The following is a 22,473-nucleotide window of genomic DNA, read 5'->3' as shown; positions in this document are numbered from 1 at the left end:
CAGCTCCATTGTTCCCAAATCACAGTGGTTTGTGCTTTGCCTTATCTGTCTGTGCACACATGCAAATCCACAGAGACTTTGACATCTGTTTTTAACAGGGCACACAGTTTCCTGTCAAATAAAATGTCAGGATGTGATCTTCCGTATTTCGCCAATTCTGCCATTTAATTTAATAACAGCTAAATTTCAAGTGCTTACTATTTCGATGCTGTGTTCCATCAGCTATTGAATTAGATATAATGAGACAGGTCTAAATTTGTGGTTCATGGTAAACTGCCTAAACTAATCTCAGTCATACATCAGAACTAGTGATAACTGATTTAACAGATGATCATCTGTTTAGCTGTCCTATCCTCTCTCACAGGAATAGGAATATTAATGAAGGACAAGTTCACTTACACTTTACAAGTCTTTTGCAGACAATATAAATAAATTCATATTCACCACAGGAACAATTTTTTCCTTTTCTGCTATTATAGACTCTTTCATTGAATTTGACCACTATGACAAGCTTTCGTAGCTTCAGGTATACCGCTGAACTTCAGAGGCATTAAAAAAATAACTCTGGTGTTTTCCATGTCTATTTTTCAATTCACCATCAGCTCTAACTACAGCCAGCTCCTCACCCAGACTGCTCCTTGGAGGAGCTCCTTGCACCTGCTATAGCCACCACACAGTGCTGATCCTGACAGGATTCAATTCACAGGACTAAACAGTTTCTCTGTTAGAAAGGATTTTCCAAAAATTAACTTGGCAGAATTTTAAAATATTAAAAGTATCTGCCTTAAAAGAAGTCCTCTGTCTCCATCTTCACTCCTCACTGAGTTTCAGCCTGCACCTTTTCCCTGCTGGACTGAAACCACTTATCCTCTGGTAGATTTAAAGATGACTTATGCATATTCTGCTGCATCAAATCTAGAAATTCTCAGTGAACTCTAAGTCATCATAAACAAAACCAGTTGCTAATTTTTCCTTCATGTCTTTTATTAGTGACCATCAACAAAAAGTTGACTGAAATGTTATGAGTGGTGACAGTAATACAAAGAAGCAGAATTTTCCAGGTACATTTTTCCAGACTCCTTTGCTTTTGCAAACAGGGTAACTAGGAGTTAATGAATTTATTTTTGAAGTCTGCCAGTCAGTTTTGGCATTTGCTCACCAGCATACTGGATTTAAATCTGCCAGGTCAGAAAGGGAAATAAGATTGCTTAATTGATGGTCTGTTACATACTGGACATGTCCACCCTAGCGTGGAATGGCACAAACGCTGTATGGGTGGGGCTGCAGTGTACCCCCAAAAATGGGCTCTGTGTTGATCTTCGTCACTCCCTCAGGGAGCCGGAAGGTGAATGCCCGCAGCAGGTTGGCAAAGAAAATAAAGAGCTCGGTCCTCGCTAGATGCTCCCCCAAACACACACGGTGCCCTGCAGAAGGAAGAGGGGAAGGACAGTGACTAAATTACCCTGACCTCAAAAACAATCGTGTTCAGCCTCACAAAAAGCAAAGGTATTTTTATTGAGTCCAGAATTTCTTCAAGACTTAATGCAATCAATGACATAAAACTTCATGTAATTCTTCCTTTAAAGAATCCTCCCTGCAGCTACAGATAACTGTGGACCCTTTCTGCTCTGAGTTTCGCTTCAAGTACCTCAAAAACCTCATCTTCATTTGACTGACAACTTTAAAGGAATTTGTTCAATCATGTAAATGAAGAAAAAGGACTTGCCCTTCCTGGACGATGTTGTGATCCAGCTTTGTATGCACAAAGAATCAGCACAGCTGCCTTGCAAGTACTTTTCAAATGCAAGTCTGGTGTTGAAATTTATGCCCCAAGTCAATAACTATAATCATTAGCAGAGAATTTCCTTCAAAAAATAGGGCAAGTTAGATATATACATTTGTCAGTATATCTCTGATTTTCTATCTTATTATTTGTTCAATAGAACAAATGTTTATAATTGGATTGGGAAACAGTACTGAAAATAATCATGTTGCTTTTATCACTGTTTTCCACAAAGAGGTTTAAAATAAATGACCAATAGATTTTTAATAGGCATCTTAATTCTACAGTCCCAATCCAAACCAATAATGCCTGTGCTGTCAGTCCATTTACCTATTGAGAATGGTAAAAACGCTTCCTGGCTCACAAAGTTTCCATCCTTATCCAGGAAGTGACCAGGGTTGAACTGTCGAGGTGTTTCCCACTGCTCTGGGTCATACAAAGATGAAGCGATATTTGGAAGAACTATGGTGCCCTGAAAGGAGAAAAACACTAACTCAGTTCTCACTGTCAGTCCTCCCCCAGCAGTCAGAACTGGCTAGGCAAGACCATATTCGTTTCCTTTCAGAGCTGTGTTGTATGCCAGTAGGTTCATGTCTCCAGTACGAACTGTGAGGAACATGAAGTCTTTTTGTTTCAGAACGGCAGTCCAAGCCTGACAATGGAAGTGACCACATCAGTAGAAACTAACAACTCTATTTGGACTAAACTCATTCTCACTTCTAACGTTAGAAGTTTCGGTGATTTAGTCTCTTCGATGAAAGCTAGTTGCAAACTTTCATGCTTTTCCCTGGATCTGCAGGCAAAATCAGCAAGATCAGTCAGAAATCTTTCCAATGCCTTATCAGCACAAATCAATCACAGTGTCCTTCAGTATGAATCTCCAAGGTCTTGTCTTCACTCTTCTGTAGAAACACTTGCTAAAATCCCCTCTTCCATCCAGGGGCACCTTTCACTCCTGATAACCCTCTCTCAAGAGCTGTGTCGCTCAACTCAGACTGGCAGATAGTTTATTGTCCTTGTTCCCATTCAGGCTATGAGCCAGAGGTATCCAACCCCACTGCTGTTCAGGAGAAGACCCTGGCACAAATAGATTTTAATCCACACCTTGCTCTACTGATGCAGGAAAATTCTGTAGGAACAGAGAAACTGTGTTTGTACCTTTTTGAGGGGAAAGCCAAGCAATGTAGTGCTCCTCACACACACTCTGGGCATGCCAACAGAGATAATATTGCTGAATCGCTGAACCTCATGAACCACAGCATTTGTGTAGGGCAGTTCTTTTCGATCCTCATAGCAGATTAACTGGGAAGGACCCAGAACATCATCCAGCTCCTTCTGCACTTTCTCTGTGGAGAAATATTCACCATTTCAGGGGGAAAAACATGTCATTTATTTTCACTAATTCCATTTTCAAAGACATTTCCCATTTAGAACTAGGAGGACAGCAACAAAATTAACGTGAAAATGTGACTTTTACAAAGAAAATAAAAGTAGGAGTGTGTTGCAACAGCTTAAACGTATGAGACCGGGTCTGAAGTTACTGGATTGTAGATTAAGAAAAGACATTTGTTGCTCAAAATTTAGAACTCTTGAAGAGTGGCCTTCTTTACACTTAAATGCAAGAGATAACTCATTTATCATATGTTTTCTTTTGCCTAGGTACTTCAGGCACCTACAGCCAGTTAGAACCATTGAAGTCACAGCTCTCTGGAATTTAAACCAGGTGGATCTGGGCCTTAAAAGCCTAATTCCTATTAAAAGGAAATGGTTCTTATGTAAGGACATCTGTTAAGTGAAGCCAACTAGAACAATGTCCAAATACCTTTAAAAAACCCTGCACCTCGTTCTTGACACCTGCCTTTTGATCAAGAATAGCGTGATTTAAATAATTTTACTGCACAGGAGTGTTGGGAGCATTAATGTAAACTTCAAGAGAGGCAATACACACATAATAAAAATGCCTTAGATTTTTAACAGATGATCCTGTCTTTTGCCAGGCTCTTTGGAGCAACACTAAGATACAGGGAAGCCCGTGGTGCATTGATCAGTTTGTGCTCATTCACATCAAACCTGTTCAGTGACTGCCAACAGTCCTTCAGAAAACTATGTTAGGTAGACCCTGACAACTTACAGAATTTAAAATGTATATCCAGAAAGATTTCTAAGTAAAGTAAATTTCCTTCTATAAAGAACTAGCTTTGCAAAATCAAGCACGACTACTTCAGGATCCAGGATAACTTGATGTGATCAGTCACTGCTTAAGTATAAATATGTCTCTGTTCCAGGAATTCAGAGAACGAGAGCCCGATTCAGTGAGTAGGCAAAAGGCCAAACTTTCCCATTTGGTACATAGTGGAACTGCATAACATTGTCACTGGGTGTCAACACTGGCAAAAGTATGAATGGGTTCAAAAAGAAGCCACCAATTCCATGAGGACAGATATATGGGTGTCAGTTCATCATGAGAATCTAGATGCAAAGTATGACTCAAGAAGCCCAGGAAGGATTATTCTGCACACACCCTGCTTTCCCAAGTATGTGCAAGGTATTATATTTAGATAAATAAAATTATTTGGGTGAGTCAGTGCTTTCATAACCCTAATTACATTAGGTAATAATAAGCATGCAATAACATGAGATTAAGCAGACCTTCTTGTCTGACAGCTACAAGTTGAGCAATTTTTTCTTATCTTCATCTCTTTCCTCCATCTAAAATCCTGTTCTTATCTGGGTATTTGCACATATTCTGCTATCTAACAATGAGATTTCTGTTACCCAGCATAAGAGATCATTCTTTCTTTGGTTTGCATTTAATGCTCTATGGAAGTGTTTGATGGTTATCTAAAAGCTAGACTTAAAAATAAACTTCTTAAATACACATAGACATAACAGATGAGACATCAAATTTTCCTCCCAACAGGAGTAATTTGTTTTGCAAGAAACTCAAATACATCACAGAGTTAATTTAATAATAGATTAAAGAGACATTCTGATACCTTAGGACCATAAATGGACTGATGGACAAAAATCAAGTCAAAGTTGCCAAGTGACCTTTAGGTGATTATCTTTCCTACTTCTGTGACTTAGAGAGCAGAAAGAAGGGCAGGACTCCTTGTAGCAGAACTGAAGTTAAGTTTCCAAAGAGTGACATCCCTACTATCACACATGAGTTTCTGGTTAATTATTTTCAGCCATCAGTCGTGTTTATGACCAAGACAGAATCCAAGTCAGTTTCTGGAAGTACCATCAGCATCTCACCAATGGCTGCAGCAGTAACTGCTTTTCCTTCAAGGATTATGTGTGTAAATCCTCTGGCTTCCCAAACAGCAGCTCCAGTCCTCTTACTCGGTTGACCACCCTACCATGATCTTAATTTCCGCTAAGACCTCAACCCCTACCTATCAATCATCCACAATCTCCTATACTGATGCATACCTCCCAAACTGTTAACTCTTTCTGGAAACTGCCTTATGCCTGTGACTGCTGTAACAGCTTGTATACAAATACTCTGGATCTACCAATGCTGCTTAGTGCAGATCTACCAGTAAAAAAAAGGTCCATGTGCCACTAGCCATATACCAGTATCTAGGAATAATCTCTGATCCATGAAGATGTTATGACTTGGCCATTCTATTGCATCAGAGATATTTGTGATGTGCTTATCTACTCACCTTGGATGTCTGGATTTGCCACCATATAGAGCAGTCCCCAGTACAAGGTTGTACTTGTTGTCTCTGATCCACCCAAGAAAAGGTCATTTATGGAATAAACCATGTTGTCTTCATTGTATGTAGACCTGGGTTCACCTTTGGACTGCAAAGGATAAGAAAAGTAGATGTTTATATATGAAAGTTAGAAAAAGCAGAATAGGGTTAAATGTGATTTTGTCACTGGTTCCAAGCTGCAGTGTGTTCTGCCTACAGTACAATACAGAGGGATAAAGGACACCAGACACCAAAGATCATTATCAATACAAAAAGCTAACATTTCACAAATGGACAAACCATGTTTACTCCACTCTTAATCATGAAGCTAAATCACATGTTCTCCACAGAACAGGATTATTGGCTTAATTGTGCAAACAGTGCTATGTTTAGAATGTTTCATAAGTAAAAGTTCCCCTTAAGATGTGTACCAGCATGTGATTCTTCATGCTTCAACCCATATTCCATCCCATAGCTTTCCTACCAAGCGATACAGTGACCAGGTAATGAACGCTGGGCTATCAGAAGTTCTAGCCTGTGGTATTCAGGCTGCTTCTCCACTACAAGGCCACAATGACTCACATATAGCTGCTCCGGGGTTTTACAGTTTTCCGTTAGAAGTGTGAGGACATGTCTGTGCATACTGAAACTAAGAAAGAAGATTATTATGGTTTTAGGGGAATTCATCGTCTAAATTTAGGGAGGTTAGGCTTAGGGGTCTTGAACCTTTATTTTGCCGATGGAACAACTGGAAAGCAGGAAGAATGTTTTCCCCTGTTGTAATAACATCTAATCTTTTTATCTTGCCCCTTCATACCTATTATGGACAGTTCAAATTTTTTAATAAACAAACCTGGATGATTTCCACCCAGGAGACTCCCAGAAGAGCTTGCTGAAACATTTCTGGTCCACTGATGTTAAAGTCTCATAAATCTTAGAACAGCAGTGAAATGCTTTAGAAGCAGTTACACACTTTGGAAGACCAGACATGTTAATATTCTGCCAGTATAAAAAAAACTAAAACAACAGGATCCAAGGAACTAGAAACCAATTAGGCTGGCATCTACCCTGGACATAAAAATGTATGAGCTGATATGGGAATCAATTGATAAAGAATTACCAGCTAGAAATGCAATTGAATGCTATTTACTATGATATAGAAAACTGATCTTGGCAAGGAGGTCTATTTGGTTCTTTGATAGAATTACTAGCTTGGATGATAATGACAATTTCACAGTTGCAATATACTTGCAGTTCCACAAGACAGTTGCTTTTGTTCCCCACAATAATAAAAAAAGTAAAGCACCACAAAGTATTCGTAAGACACATGCTAAAAAACTGAAGAGCTGGCTGAAAGAAATAGCGAATAGACATTCTTCCCTGGATGCATGTCTCTGTAATGAGACTGAGCACAACAGCAGAGCCAAGTCAGGGAGTACACAAGGCAGGCAGCAGTCCTGGAGGGCAGATCAGTTTCAGCTGTGCCAGGAGATTCAGGATGGGTGCCTACAGCCTGACAATGTTGCAGTGCCCTCTGTTATTGCAACCAGCACTGGACCATGCTGGAAGGGGCAATGGCTTTCCCCAAAGCAGCAGTCACTACACACTTCTCCTGGGGCTGCAGGAATAGATACCCCTGTCTCTAGATATCTCATTTGTCTCTCTGAGCCACCGTTGCCTTATCACCCCCCATTAACACCAGTCTCATCTTGTCACTTTCTCCTCTTTCTCCTTTTTCTTCATATCACCAAGCAGAACAGGAGGCCAGGGATATGGCCTGCTGCAGTCAAGAAGAGGAGGAAGGAAGAGTGATTAAGTGGAGGTAGAAGGAGTCACAGAGGGGAAGGGCAGCTGCTAGTCAAGGGCACAGGTAGGGGATCCAGTTCCCAAGAGATTCAGACAAAGTGATCCTGGTAAGGTCTAGAAAAGGGAGAGAGCTATGTCCCCACTCACAGCTTATGCAAGCCCCCTACAGCCTTTCAAAACCATAGATTCCCACCTACCTCTACTACGCCTGCCTGCCCCAAATGTCCTTATTTCTCCTAGTTGCCTTTGTCTGCTTGAAACTTCACTGATCCTGGCACTCACCTCTTCTCCAGCCTTGTCTGAAACTCCACTGATCCTAGGTTATTTCCCCACAAAATGCTCTCAAAATCTAACTGTCCTCTTGCAGCAACCTCTCTTGACAAATGCTTACCAGCCAAATATCCTATTCAGAACATCCCACTCTGTCTCCCCAAGACCTTCCAAGTTCTGCTTTGGTCCATTTAGAAATTCAGTGTTCTCTCCTTGAGGCCTTAAATCATTTTGTAACTTGTGCCAATGAGAAAAAACACAGTGTATTAACCTGCCCTTTAATGAAAGAATTGCAAAGTGCTGTGGCATATCAATAACTAGAAAGGATTTAGCAAGTCCATGGTTACTGTTTTCACATTAGGATGTCTGTCAATGGTAAGAGATTGTGATAAAAGGGCTCAGAGTGGATTATTTAATGGTCCGTTTCACCTTATTCCTCATGAATGTATGATCAGGCAGAATAAACACTTACTTTTTCAATGTGAGCCAGGTAAAAGTCAATGAAATCCTGCAGTTCATCTGGTATCCCACGCTCCATGTGCATTCTGATCTCTCTCCTTGTAAAAGAACTCAGGACATCATAGCTAGATAATGCCTTCTTATGAGGCCCAGGCAGTCGGCGCATCAGCCAGGGGAAGACTTCATACAGCTGTGGGAGTGACACACAAGAAGTACCATAAAGTCTCTATTACTAGAAAATGCATTGTAGGCCTACTAAAAAGAGAAGGTAGTATTCATGTTAGCGTGTCGTTTTGACGTCATTAGTAAAATATTCTGACAAAGACTGTGCTTATGTTTTCAAGTTGTGAAACAGTACATAAAATTTCTAGCTGTGTCGATGGTGAGATTCAGAGTTCCACAGTCTTTCAGCTCAACCACAAGCCAAATCAGAATGATTATAATTAGAATTAGCTGTATTTATTTATTCAATTATCCAATTCATGTATTCTATTACAATGAACTGTATTCAGACATCTAAAAAGTGAGATCCTGCCCTCCAGTGGAGAATAAATACCAAGAAGGAAGAAGCAAAACCGTTGAAACTGTCTTCATCTGGATGTGCAAAAGCAGCTGATACAACCCAAAGCAAGGGCCAGCTACCAGCAAACACGGTAACCCACCAATGCACTCTCTACTAACTGAGTTCTCGGGGGACCTCAATAAAACTTGAAACATCTGAAACCCATGAAAGCTGAGAAACAGCTACCTGACAATTTTGAGTCTCTCCTCTAGAAAAGAAGATGATGTTAGATGACACAATCAGATTAATTTTATCTTTCTCTTACTGTTCGGGGACATCTGGCATAAGAATAGCTGCTTGCTACCTATTCTGATAGCTAGGCTAGAAAGTTAATTCTGATTTTCAGCCTATATTTATTCCTGGGTAATTTGTATACATTGTTCTTGTATCTGCAGTGTATTTTAATAGTTCTTTTCCTGCTCAAAACACAATCCCATCATTTATTCATCAGAAGAAGTTTTACCCTTTCTCAGTCTTCATTCTGCCGAGTTCTTGTACTCTCCTAATTATACCACAGAAAGCACATTATTAGATGTTCACTGAAGTCTGGCTGAATTAGATACACTATACTTCTGTCTTTTTGGAAAATCAGTTCTTATTGTCAGACATCCAGTTATCAATTAATCATTGCCTTATTACAGAAAGGTAGTAGTGCAGCCCTATGTAAATTCACATAGAACTTCATATCCTTTTTGTTTAGTTCCATCTCTGGTAATTTTTCTTTCAAAATCTGTTCAAAAGCCTTACATACAACGGTGGCCTGACTAGTTATGTATGGTTGCCCAGATTACATGCATTCCCACTCTGAAATGTATGCACTTTCTGGCTACTATGGCACCCTAATTATAAATGGAATTTAGCTGTCAATATTCAAGATAGGAACTGAGCCAATCCACTTTCCTGGCTACCAGTCCTGCCAAAACTCCTCCTCTATTTCTGGAGAGGCCCATGCCGCAGTTTTATCCTGTTCAGTGCCTGACAGCATGTAATCCAGTTAAGAAAAGGTGATGTGGGTGCAGCAGTGTCCACTTTTTATATAATACTGAGTACCCTTTGCATTCAGGAAGTGGGAAGACTCCATCTGGAATCGTTTGAACCCCTGTTCTTATTTCCCAGAATAGCATCTTATTGATTGGACTAAAGTAAAGCTAGGATAGGAAGGAGAGAAAAAAAAGAGGTACATTGGCTATGCCAAAACCAGGTCTCACCTGCCACCATTAGACACAACTTACAGGACCAAAGCTAGGCTAAGCAAAAGGGAACCTGATCATCATAACTCAGCAAGAAGAATGCTTCATGGGATGGGGGGGGGGGGGGGGGGGGGGGGCGGCGGAGGAAATCTCTGTATTACAGAGGGACTGCTTGAGTGTTTTACATAATAAGGCTACAGTATAAGATGTATGGGACAACTTTAGAAGTATAACCAGAACTAGAACTCCTGGGCCACTCTGAATATGCTTTTATGCAAAAAAAGCCTCTTCTAGTGTCAGGTAAGTCCCTGACTCTCAGAAGAGTGCTGATTGTTTTGATTGCCCAGCTTACAGGTATATTTGCTGGCTTAGCATTTTCTGTCTTCTGCTGCCTGCATTTAGAGCTGCTCCTCACTCAGGGTGAAGGAGTGGAATTTCTCTGGGAAGTCTTCATGTCTCCACTTCTTATAGAAAAAAAGGAGATAAGGGGCCACAGGCAAAACACTTAAGTATTTGAATCATTCTTCTCTCTGTTGACTGTATATAAAACAGTGCCTAAACCTGGCATGTGAATCATGCTTTCAGATCTGACATTTAGTATTTAACAATCATGATGCCCAAGGCAGGAATCCGTTATGCGTGGGGGTTGAGAAATGAAGTAACAAACATGACCCAGGAGTAGTCCATCAGCTTGTGCCTTGCTGCAAAGATTAAGGGGCAAAGTACCTTATCACAGTACTCAAACACAAGACAATGAACACAAATGATCAAGGCTGGTATGTAGAGCATTACCACTATGCTTTGAGATAGTGCACTGCCCAGTAAAGCTGCAAGGAAAATCACTCACCCACACGAAAACTTTTGCCTAACAGTTACCTCTTGAATCTGCATTTCTCACTTTCTGTCTTATTTGGAAGAAGGCAACAGATCATTTACTTACACGATGAATAAAGCTGCCTCCAAATTTGAATAGATGCTCTGTGGCTCTAATCAGTTCATGGAAGGTTTCATCCTCTCTAGAGAAGCGATGTCCAAAAACAACAGCACAAATTACATTTGAGACAGAATGAACTAGAGGGAAAGAAGGATCCACGGGTTTCCCTGCAATCATAATAATAAATGTCACTGTTAATACCCCCTATCTGCTTTAGCGAAATGAGAGAGTATTACAGGTTACACAAAGAACTTTCAAGAAAGCATTGCATTTCACAGAGAAGCAGCAATCTTCTTAGAAAATTGTAGTATCAAACTGATTCTTGACAACTATGGTGCAACCTCATAATCCCAGGAATGTGTGGCACCCTAAAGAAATGCCGGATATGTAAAATATTTTGTATATTAGATAGAGCAATTTTAGAGGTAAGGGAAAAAAAATCCATGCAAATCTGCTGTCTGGGAAATTCAAAATAGGTCTCAGCCATGGGAATGACTGAGAACACTGTGGTCAAAGGGAACCTGAGGGGGAAACTGTAAAAAAAGAGGCAGTCTTATTCAGCAAGGACATAAGTACGTGCAAGGCTACTACATTTTGTCTTACCTTGTTAGAGATGTAGAACATCCAGCAAGCTAAAATGCCTTTTCAACCAATGGTGTCAATGATATAATAACTAATGTTAAAGCAATTACTTGAAAACCTAATCCCAATAAAACTATTCTATGACTCCAGAACAAATTACTATAAACAACGATATTTATGCATATATGGATGCAACTGTCCAACACCCAGCGCATGATTCTGATTAGCAACTTATTGTTCTGGGCCTTTTTTCCTGCCCACATGGTCACATCTCAATCCCTCCTAGTTCTTATACCATGGGATTTAGGCTAGATTTAATTACTTTTAAATGATACAGTGCTAGCCCCAGCCTGTCCTGATTTACTGTGCTTTTGCATAATGGTCCATATTGGGAAATCCAACTCACATGCTCCTAACAGGGGTGATCAGGGTAAAATGTAATGAAGACAAGATTCTAGTCACTGCTTTACAGAGTGCATGCAAATGGAATTATGAGATTTAATTCATCAGCATTGATAATGTGTCCATGTCTTTATGCACCAGCACTGTATATGACCCAGCAATGCATCCCTGAGGCTAAGGCGGCCAACATCATCCGGGGCTGCACTAGGAAAAGTATTGCCAGCAGGTCAAGGGAGGTGGTCCTTCCCATCTGATCAGCACTGGTGAGACCCATCTGGAGTGCGGGGTCCAGTTCCAGGCCCCCCCCGTACAAGAGAGACATCAACATACTGGAACAAGTTGAGCAAAGGGCCACAAGGACGATTAAGGGTTTTGGAGCATCTGACATAAGAAAGACTGAGAAGGCTGGGACTGTTTAGTCTGGAGAGGAGAAGGCTAAGGGAAGTATCTTAAATGTGTATAAATACCTGGTGGAAGGGAATAAAGAACATGGAACTATACTTTTTTCAGTGGTATCAAATGAGGCAATGGGCAAAAAATGAAATACATTAAATTCTACCTAAATATAAGAAATCTTTTTACTGTAGGGCTGACTGAACACTGGTAAAGTTTCCTAGACAGGTGGTGAAGCCTCCATTCTTGCAAGGTATTTAAAACCCAACTGGATTCAGCCCTAAGAAACCTTCTTTGAGAAGGGGTCAGTATAGACAATCTTCAAAGATCCTTTCCACTTTAAGCATTCTATGATATAAATAATAAATAACCTCCAGTTTTGCTTCCCATTTTTAGTAGTTTTGTAAATAACTCTGGACAAGGATAGTTTCCTTGAAAACACAGGACTGGGGTTTTTGCATTTTCAATCCTTTCCACATAGACATTGTAAGACCATGCACACTTTCTTGTGGAAAAAAAGCTGCCCTTAATTTCAGAGTGGGACACAGAAGTTCATATACAAAAGACATCAGAGTAATGACAAAAAGGAATCAGTATTTATTACAGAGATACCTTTCATACTTGCAAAGAAGGCTACCAGGTACTGGGCCTCTTCTTGAACTCGATGCTCCAGACCTCTTTTCCCCAGACCAAGGTTACGTAGAGTCCTCAGTGCAAACCTCCTCTGCTCCTTCCAGGTGTGACCAGTTGCCAACATAATCCCTGTATCCATTCAAGGAAAATCTCTTTATCTTTCTAATATTTATTATAAACAAAGACTACATCAAAAGATTTACTAAGCCACAGAATATAATGAAACTATTATTATGCATTGCCTATGAACACAAAGAAACAAAGGAACAGCTGTGGCATGTAAGCATGTGAGCAGGGCTAAAATGGAAAAATTCAACTGTGTAAAAGGACAATTTGTAGGATTAAGCTTGATCTAAGACAACCAGTTATCTCAGAAGGTTTGACAGCTGCTTCTCTAGACACTCTGAAGTGCGCGCCTCCTGTTCTCTTCTATGATCGGAGCGCACCTGACCAGGGTAATGATTCTCATGAAGGGAAATGGGGAAAGAGTTTTGACTGTCCACAGTCAGGGAGAAAAGTTCCTAAGTTCACTACTTAGGCTTTGTGACAAATATCATCAGGAGAAATAAACATCATATGCTAACAGGATCTTTAATGAAGTATAAGAATCACAAATGACTGAAATTCAAATAAAAAATATTTAGGGAATTAAGTTTCCTTAAAAAATACTGAAGTCCCCCCCCCAAAAAGTTTGTTTCATAATGTATGTGTTCTTGAAAATCAGGAGTTTGGGAATTTCCAGTATGGTTGGGGAATATGAAACCTACAGCAAGGCTGAAACAGAAGTGCACTGAATCTCTAGATGCAACTGTGAGAGTAAGAAAATATTCACAAAAGGAAGGGAATGGGAAGAAGATCCCACCATCAAGCTCACTCTTCAGTTGAAAACGTATTGGTGGGAGGCAGTAATTTCAGGACAAGGAGGTATGTTTCCTGCTCTTCCTCCACTTCTCTGTGGCACAGACTACCACTGCCTCACCTCATCACCTATGAATCTGCTCCAGTGAATGCTTCACACAAGATATTATGAGTCTTTTTTTATCTTGCTGATCTTTTCCTCCCTCTGCTATCCAAAGGCTATTTCAGCCTTCCCTTCTTTGCAGTTCACCTGGCAGGCATTCCTCATAGACAAACCCTGCTACTGTGGTACCTTTGGAAGTGGTTACAAGTTACAAAACAGCTGCAATTTGTCAAGATTATGTTTCTGTGCAATATTCCTGGCAAGAAATTCTCACCTTTTCCTTTGGCCATTGCTCTGAAGAAAGGAGTCACTAGCCTCCCAGAAACATCTTCAGGGTGCGTGGTCATACCATCCTTAACTGCTTGAAATCCATTCAGTATGATCACTGGGAACCGTCCAAACCATAAGGTGAAGATGTTGCCATGAATTTTTGCCAGCTTTAGACAGGAGAGAAGCCAGGAAAGCACAGATTAAATTCCACATACTGCAAACAAACAGAGGATGAACCTGTTTTTACACTGATTACAAGACCAGCCCTAAGGTGGAATGGTGTTCTCGATCTTTCCCACAAGATTACAACTATCTGTGACAAAGCATGAATGTCTTTTCTAGCATTCACTGTTGGAAACAACTGAGTATTCCATCTTTGCTGAGCCACAGATCTATGTCAAGAAACATTAGGGAGCTTTTATTATTGTATATAAACCAAGGCTCAGTTCACAATGATTCGTGTGATAAAAGGGTATTTTCTACACATGGATTTGTTTCAAGAGGGTTTCTATCATTTGTACTGGTAAAGTGGCACAAAAAGAACACAGAAATGTAAGAGAAGGAACTAGCTTTTGGAGACTGGACTAATTACTTTCTTCTTTCCTTCTGCTCATTTGCATATTTAGGTACTGAAATGTGAGAGTGTCCTTACTTCCTGACTGAACCTGCCCTTTGGTCAGAATAACTGCCTTGTCCAAATCAGAATGACAAAAGCCACCTGCCTACTGAGAATCCCAAAAGCACTGTGAGCACTAAAAGAATGAAATAGAGGTGGCTTTGTGCACAGATGTACTCCTCAAAAAACAATTTACAAAATGTTCTTGGGTTTTTTTAGATTCTGTCAATGCAAACAAGCATAGACACACATAGTGCATCTTAAGTATCTATTTACTGCTCAAGCTAGAGAATGGCAGTGCTCAGAAAGCTAAAAAATCCATGCTGTAAAAGTGATTTTTTTAAATACTACTTTTTCCCCTAACTGCAAATCTGATATAATTCTAAATGATACCAATTTTCACATTGAATTTGTCAAATTTATGTTAAGGGGTGATGGGTTTAAGCATCAGAATGATTTTCTTACATTCAGAACTTCTAATACCAGTGTTCGTAGCTTGGCGAACTACTTTATGCTGCAATAACTATTTCATATTTTGCCAACTCAACCAGCAATCCCAAACCAGACCAAGTGCAGTACCACAGTGGCTAGTTAACAATTACAGTATGTTACGAATGTAGTTTTGGGAAAGGATGTTTTCACATAGCAAACAACATGAGAAATGGGAAATGACAGACACTTTTATACAATTAGGAGTATCTGAAAATAAATACCTTCATAAGCAGATCACGATTAAACTGAAAGTTCAGCTGTATCAAGGTCCCAAAAATTGGGAGAGGGATTGGTCCAGGAGGAAGCTGTCTCCGTAATCGTTGCAACTTTAAAAACTGCATAATTAGAAGAAATACAGCAATGGCTATAAGAACTTGACTTATTGTCAACATATTAACAGCTGCTTTTACCAGCTTCTCTTTATTAAAAATAGTCTACCAAAGCTATTAAGGCTGGTTGCTCAACCAGTTTTTTCATAAGGGTTTAAATTTCATGTAATAACTATTCCCCGCCCCTAACCCTCCCTCTTTATTATCAACCACTCCCTTTTTGTCCCACTTATTCTTATGCTCAAGCATATTTAATCGATGCATACTCCTCTCCCTCTTCTCATTCAGATTATATTTATCAAATATGGATCACAGGATTTGTAGGAATGGTGTCTTAAAAGACTAGGGCCAAGATTTTCCAGGCAGTGTAGATACACATATCCATACATAAATTCTCTGGAACATATTCTGAAACAATTGTGAATAGTATGTGCTCCTACAAATATTTCCTGAATGCTTTTAGAAAAGCAATAGCCATACATACAAATTAAGCATGCAAATGTAAGTGGATATTAAATCTTGGTGTTTTTAAAATGTTTTGTATATATTCCATGTACATGTATACCCAGTAATGGTGAGGCTGATAAAAGTTAAAAGCCTACATTTGTCTTAAGATACATATATGAGTACCTAATGCTTAATACAAAAAGCAAAATTTGTTAGGCTTTCAAATGTAATTGAAAACATAACTGATTTAATATATAACCTCACTTTTTTTCCCTAATCTATTTGCAATAGCTAACTTCATTGAGGGTTTTGCCTACTTTTGAATTTCCCCTTTCAATCTCGACGTAAAGGTGGATACCCTAAAGCAGGGGTCCTCAAACTATGGCCCGTGGGCTGGATACGGCCCCCCAGGGTCCTCAATCTGGTCCCCGGTATTTACAGAACCCCCCTGCACACACACACCCCGCTGGGGGCTGGGGGGGGAAACCAAGCAGCTGCAGATGACTGCCTGCCACTTCATCCATGCCGGCCCCCTGTTTAAAAAGTTTGAGGACCCCTGTCCTAAAGGATATTTTGATCAATCATCAGAAAGCTTGCCAGAGAAATAAAGCATATGCATACAGAAACTGCATCTAGTATGAAACACAGGGGGTGGGGGGGTGGGGCATGGTGGGGTGTGGAATATGGGTAAAACCTACTAGGAACCTTGAACTACAACCAGAACTAAAAGCCCCAGCAAGAACTAGTCATGACATGTGTGTACCATACTTGGTGGCTTGAGAATAAACACAAGTCTGTAGCCAGAGCTCTTTGCCAAGACTCAACACACAGAGGAAGTATAAACCTAGCATCAGGGGTGTTTACATGCCTGGAATCAGACCATGAAAACCATGTGAGAGGGCTTCTTCTGGGCACCACCTAACAATGACAGTTTTAGCTTTGTGTTACAGATCCAGACTGAAATGCCAACAGATTAAATGCTTCCTTTGAAAAATGCCCATCCCCTGAAAGCAAAACACTCATAAAAGAAATACATTTTCATTAATCTTCTGGAAACCTGCCAAGACCATTTGTGCATCAGCTTGCTTCTTTCAAGTGCCCTGTCTTTGGGACAGAAACTATTTCACAGGATTTGTGGCTCTGGGACATGAAACACCCTTATCCAGAAAGAACAGCCTGCAGTTTGCCAGCCCGCAGTTTCCAGACCTCCAAGACAATTAACTTCCAACCACTGTACTTCATTACTGCTAAAGCATAACTGGTTAATGTGTATTAACCAAGAAAGGGATGATTCTGTGTCTCTAGAAAAGATTTGTTTGTTTGTACTAAAAAGCTTGTTTTTCAAGGCACTTATTTCTAATTTAACTCTCCTTCAATAAGGGAAAAAAATTTCTCTCTAAAAAAAAATTCTAGTAATTTTTACCTGTTCTGTACCCAGTGTAGTTTTACAAAATCTACTTAAAAATCACCAGTTTATCAGAATTTTTCATTTATAATCAACGTAGCACACTCCCTGTCCTTTTAGGTATTCAAAGCTTTTCCATCTAAATGATTTTTCTCAAGAGGAAAAGTAATTTTTGTCCAGTTACCTTTTGCATGTGGAAGTGAAGAAATTAAGGGCCAGGACCTTCGCCACCGCCAGAGCCACAGCCTCACCACGGCACCTCTTTCTTTCTGTCTTTACCCTTGCAGCCTTGAGTTTTCACATTATCAGCTATTTCTCACAAATCCAAGTATTCAAAGACCCTTCAAGCTTAGAAGCTCTTCCTTCCTTATTCCTTTGCCATCATTTCTGTTAACAAGTTCCTCTGACATGGGGATTCATGTCTCCTCTTGTGCTTTGGCCACTTCAGGAGGCTTTAAAACCCTTTTCCTGGTGGTGTGTTCCTGAGGGAGGAAGATTTCCTGTCTTTTCCAGACTGGCTCTCTGCCTCCCTCCATGATGCCACAGCCCTGCCCTGGCAGCAGCAATGTCCTCCTTCCCCATCTAAAACAGGGACACACCAGAGGGGCAGAAGCAGCCAGGAAAAAATAAAAGGTCAGGAGCTGGAGCTGAACAGATAGCTCCGCACTCAGAGTCACCACAGCACAGAGGAAGGGCGAGGGCGTGAAGAGTGAGGAGGCACCCCCACCTCGCTCCAACCGTCGGGAGGCGGCCATGGCGTGAGGCAGCTCAGTGCCACCACAGGATGGGCTGGCAGTGGCAGCCGCTCCCCCGCGATCCAGCAGCCCGCCTTCCCCTCAGGTTGTCTCCAGGATCCAGTCCAAGTGCTTTTTACCCACATCTTTCTGCAACATTTGCCTGTGGCAGCTCAGTGGCCTCCCTGCTGCCCACTCAAGATGTCCAGCACAGCCTTCTCAGGGGGCTGCCTGGCTCCTAAAATGGCTTCCCTCCCTCAGCATGCGGTGCTGCTGGCATGGCCTCACCTGGCCGTGCTGCCTGCCTCCTCCGCTCTGGTCAAAGACCAGATTTCTCTCTGGATTCAGCTGGAGTTTCTCTGTCTCCTCTTCACACAGCATCACCTGACTCCGCCTGAGGAACCACATTACCTTCTTTCTCTCCACCAGGTAACAATCTAGGGCTTAAATAGAACATATGTGTTTTAACATTATATTTCTATGGCAGGCAACAAAGGTTCAGTTTAAATTCCAGTATCCACCTTAGATATCCATTTTCTTCAGGTATATCTTTGTTTCTGCCACATTTTCCAAAGTGAAACTCTGAAACATTGGGGCTCACTTAATTTTCTCCACATATTTCTCTAGGGTGGCACAGCTCATTGGATCATGTGTATTAAACACAATAACTCCTCCCCAGTGATGATTTTTTCAGCAGTCAGCTTTTCCAAGCCTTTTAGCAGAATCCAGGCATTGCAGGATGAAGCCAAAACCCTCCCAACAGGATGGGCTCCAAAATGATGAAGCAACAGCTGCAGGGACTCGGTCTAACACCAGGGACAGGGAAGATCCTGGGAGCATGGGCTGATATTCAGAAAACCAAGAAACAAGGGTTGAGTCATTTTTCTTTCATGTGCAGAAATTGTGATACTCTGATGCTGATTACATTCTCCAAAACTAAACATATTTTCACAATGAAATAAATGCAGTTGACAAGGCTATTAGCAATGACCTACCAGAGAGAGGAAGGGAGAAGCTGCCATTTACCCACTTGGTCTTTTTCCCCTAAGCTTTCTGACAACCACTTCTTTTTCAAAACGGTATGTTCTTACCACTGTTAGTGACAATAGGGCCTCAGGCTGCTTTCTTCAACCATGACGTTATTTCCCTGTATCTTCTGATTGTGGAGGTGAAGTGGCTGCAATCCATACTGTCATTACCAGCTTTCTATCTTAACGCATACAAAGCAATGCTGTTGAGGAACATAACTATGGCTACACTGCATGTAATTTGAGAAACTGTATAGAACAGGGAAAGGCAAACAACTGCATAGTGTAGGAAAGGGAGTAAAAACAGAAAGAGGATACGAGAGACTCAGAAAGAGGGTGGAAGACACTAGAATGAGGAACACCTGTCAAATATATTTTACAACAGATGGGAGTGAGAGGAATAGGTGGAGAGATTTCAATAAGGAAAGCATAAGAAGCAACAGCAGACAGCATGGACCTTAGAAGGTATCTAAAGAAAAACTTATAGGAGATGGATGACATTGTGTGAGGAAAAAAAAATGAATGGAGGAATGTGCAGGTGAGTTGAAAACACAGATATGAGAAAGTACATTAAATAGAAAGGGAATGAACCAGCAAGCGACTACATTAGGAGACGGGTGTGTTCTCCCACAACAGTATTTTTGTGCATCAGTTCAGGGTTAAGCTCTCCACCAAGTTCAAATAAACGGGCTAGAGCTCCCTCCGAAGGCAAATAGTAAAGACGTCTTCTTGTTATATGAGCCAGCTTCCTATGTGTGAAAATTACCACAAGGTACTTCAGCCCTACCTGGATTCACTACAGCATACACAAAGTGCGTGTGGTACTCCAGAAGCTTATTTCACACCAAACTTTGTGGCCAAGAGTGAAACCAAATGCAGCCAAGCTGGGAGAAAATTGAAAACCAGGAAGGCAGACCAAGCAAGAGAACACCAGAAGTAGATTTTGGAGATGAGATAGAAGCAAGGAAAGGACAGTAGAATGATCTGTGGGGAACAGAATGGCCAGTACCTTCTTCTATGTTTGCTTCACACGAACCTTGCACTTTTTTTTTGCTTGGTGGGGACCCCATCCCCTCCCAGTCCAGATAAAGCAGGGTAGCTAGAAAACTCACATTACTTACCAGAAAAGGTGAGTGTGTAGTCACCTTGAGCTGTTAGTCCTTCTGTGCTCTTCGACAAATAGCATCAGCTCCTGGACGCATTAAAACGAAGCCACCATATTTTTTGTATTAAGTTCAGTTGGCTGCTCTCTCCTTCAGCAGGCACCAGAAAACACAGCAGGGGAAGTGGCACTGAAAGGGAGTGGCCCAGGAAATCCAAGATTGTCGTTTATTGTTATTTACTTTTTTTTCCCCTGGTATTGTCGCTTAGCCCAGGAAAAGGGATGAAGGGAGCTGGAATAGTGGTATTTCACCCTCTCCTCTCCTTTCTAAAAGGGGAGCAAAGCTTCCTTTGGAGCCACTACATGCAGCTTGCATAGGAAGGACGTTCAAGCTGAATTTCATGCTCTGAAATGTTTACATTTAATCTGGCATGTGTAGTTGTCCTAGAAAGTATGAACAGACACTTACCATGGATTACTACAGTGTAAGGGTATGCAGATATGTTTTTATCTCTTATTAGGTGACACTGCAGGATTACATTCCAGTTTATCTAGGAATATTTTATAATCTACTCAGATCCTTAAGGCTCAAATGTCCAAGACATATTAAAAAGAACCTGAAAAGAAAATCTCATTAATTCTCAAATGATCCCTAAGAACTTGTCTGAAGGGTAGGCTCAAAATTCTACTTTTAGCCACTTGTCTAGTCCTTCTAGAACAGTGAGGGTGACTTGTACTCTACTAATTTCTGAAACTGAGTGACATCTTCTGGTGGAAGAATAGTCAAGGGATAGCCTTGACTCAATAAAAATGAAGAAAAAAGAAAGTCAGGATAAATGAGAAAATGAGATAAGCTGCAAAGACAGTACACACTGTAAATGGAACACTTTGGAGAGGTGAGACAGACAGAGGAAAGAAGAAAAGGCAGAGGTTCTGGAGGGAACCAAAGTGTTGCACAGGTGGGAAAAACCTCATTTGTTGACACTTCCTAGCTTCACACCTTACTTGTTTTTGAGCTCAGTAGACACTTTAACCAGTGGTGCCAGCTGGAGCTAGCCTGGAATGTGATTCTCTCACACTGGAAAAGGAAGGTGACTGTGGGTAGTTTTAGGTTTGAGGCATGGGATTCATCTTACTTTATTTGATGGCAAATGTATTTATGAGGTTGCTGAGGCTCCATTTGCTTCATAATTACTAAATGCAGCCAGAAGCAGCATTTTGTCGGTGCTATCTACCAGCTATTCTTTAGGATTAGTGATTTTTAACTTCGGTGCTAAAGGCAAGGAACTACTGCTGTCATTGCCTCTCCTCCTGCTATCCATGTGGATACAAATGAAGCACCCCCTTACCAGTGTGGAGCTGCTGCCAGGGGGTTGTTTGTAGTTCCAGCGTGGAGGGGACCACACCAATCGCCTGCCTGTCTGGACATGCTGCCATCCAGCCCACAGCAGTGAAAAGGGTTGAACCAGCCCATAAGGGTAATCCTGGAGGGGAAGACACTGGCAACCCAGGTTTTACCCTGTGTGCAGATTGCTGATTTTACATGTCTCTGCCTGTTAGACTAGGGCGCTTTAAATACAAGGCAGGCAGAGGTACTTGAAACAAACACAGCTGACCATGACTTCAGTCCGGCAGACGGCACTGTCAGCTAAGCAGTGTAGAAAAATAACCCTTCATGTTGGCATACAGTATCCACTTTGTATGTCATACAGGAAGAAGGTACTCCCAATGCTGCCAAACACCACCCCCCGCCCCCCGTTAACTGTCAGTAACCAAACTAGCAAAATGTTAAATATCCACTTTTGACAAGTCCTTAAGCACCATCCTCATCAAGGGCTTCCAATAGTGCCAAATCTTCTGTTGCTTGTGATATGCTAATTTGTGCTGACTGATGTGAAGTCAGCTAACTGTGATAAAGAATCCATTAAAGACCTGAAAGAATAAATGAAGCTGAATAAATTATTGGAGGATCTGGAGCAAACACCACCAGAAATTAGCTGTCATGAAAAAGATGTTCTTATGTTGCTGTCAACCAGTGGGCTCATAAAAAAGCAATTTATCAATACTCTGTGTCCACTCCCTGTTGTCATTTGCCTTCCAGTCCTTGCTCCCTACCTGTATTATGAGGGTGAAACCCTCAACTGTCTTGACAGGTGTCAGTGATAGAGTTGTACACAACAAGCTTGCACAGCCACAAACCTGATCAGTCTAAGGGAATGTTATCTCAGATCACACTATCTGCCTCTCTAGAAAGCTTCCTCTAAGAGCTTCTTTTAATTCCTGCACCCACTAATATCCTGAGGCAGACTGAAAGACCTCTAAGCCTATCTCCACAAATGCAACTGTGGCTTACAAGAAAGAATGCACAGAT

General features: G+C 41.1%; 2 protein-coding genes across 3 annotated transcripts in view; one reads left to right on the top strand and one right to left on the bottom strand.

Annotated features, from left to right (window-relative positions):
* Positions 1–22,473, top strand: part of LOC130158006 (cytochrome P450 2J2-like) — a 119,861-nt gene that overhangs the window by 51,429 nt on the left and 45,959 nt on the right. The gene's annotated exons all lie outside the window — the stretch shown is intronic.
* Positions 964–17,708, bottom strand: LOC130158004 (cytochrome P450 2J2-like). 2 transcript variants are annotated; one of them, XM_056358231.1, is made up of 10 exons: positions 17,423–17,708; positions 15,279–15,392; positions 13,954–14,116; positions 12,698–12,847; positions 10,715–10,875; positions 8,036–8,212; positions 5,455–5,596; positions 2,942–3,129; positions 2,114–2,255; positions 964–1,424 (listed from the first exon to the last, which is right to left on the bottom strand). In XM_056358231.1, the coding sequence occupies exons 1-10, from the start codon at positions 17,429–17,431 to the stop codon at positions 1,246–1,248; spliced, it is 1,425 nt and encodes a 474-aa protein (XP_056214206.1). In that variant the 5' UTR covers positions 17,432–17,708; the 3' UTR covers positions 964–1,245. The 2 variants fall into 2 exon arrangements, with proteins under 2 accessions (XP_056214206.1, XP_056214205.1); XM_056358230.1 differs by lacking the exon at positions 17,423–17,708 and having other exon boundaries at positions 15,279–16,356.

This window comes from Falco biarmicus, chromosome 13, assembly GCF_023638135.1.
Source record: "Falco biarmicus isolate bFalBia1 chromosome 13, bFalBia1.pri, whole genome shotgun sequence".
Lineage (NCBI taxonomy): Eukaryota > Metazoa > Chordata > Aves > Falconiformes > Falconidae > Falco > Falco biarmicus.
This window is presented reverse-complemented; position numbering and strand designations above follow the sequence as displayed.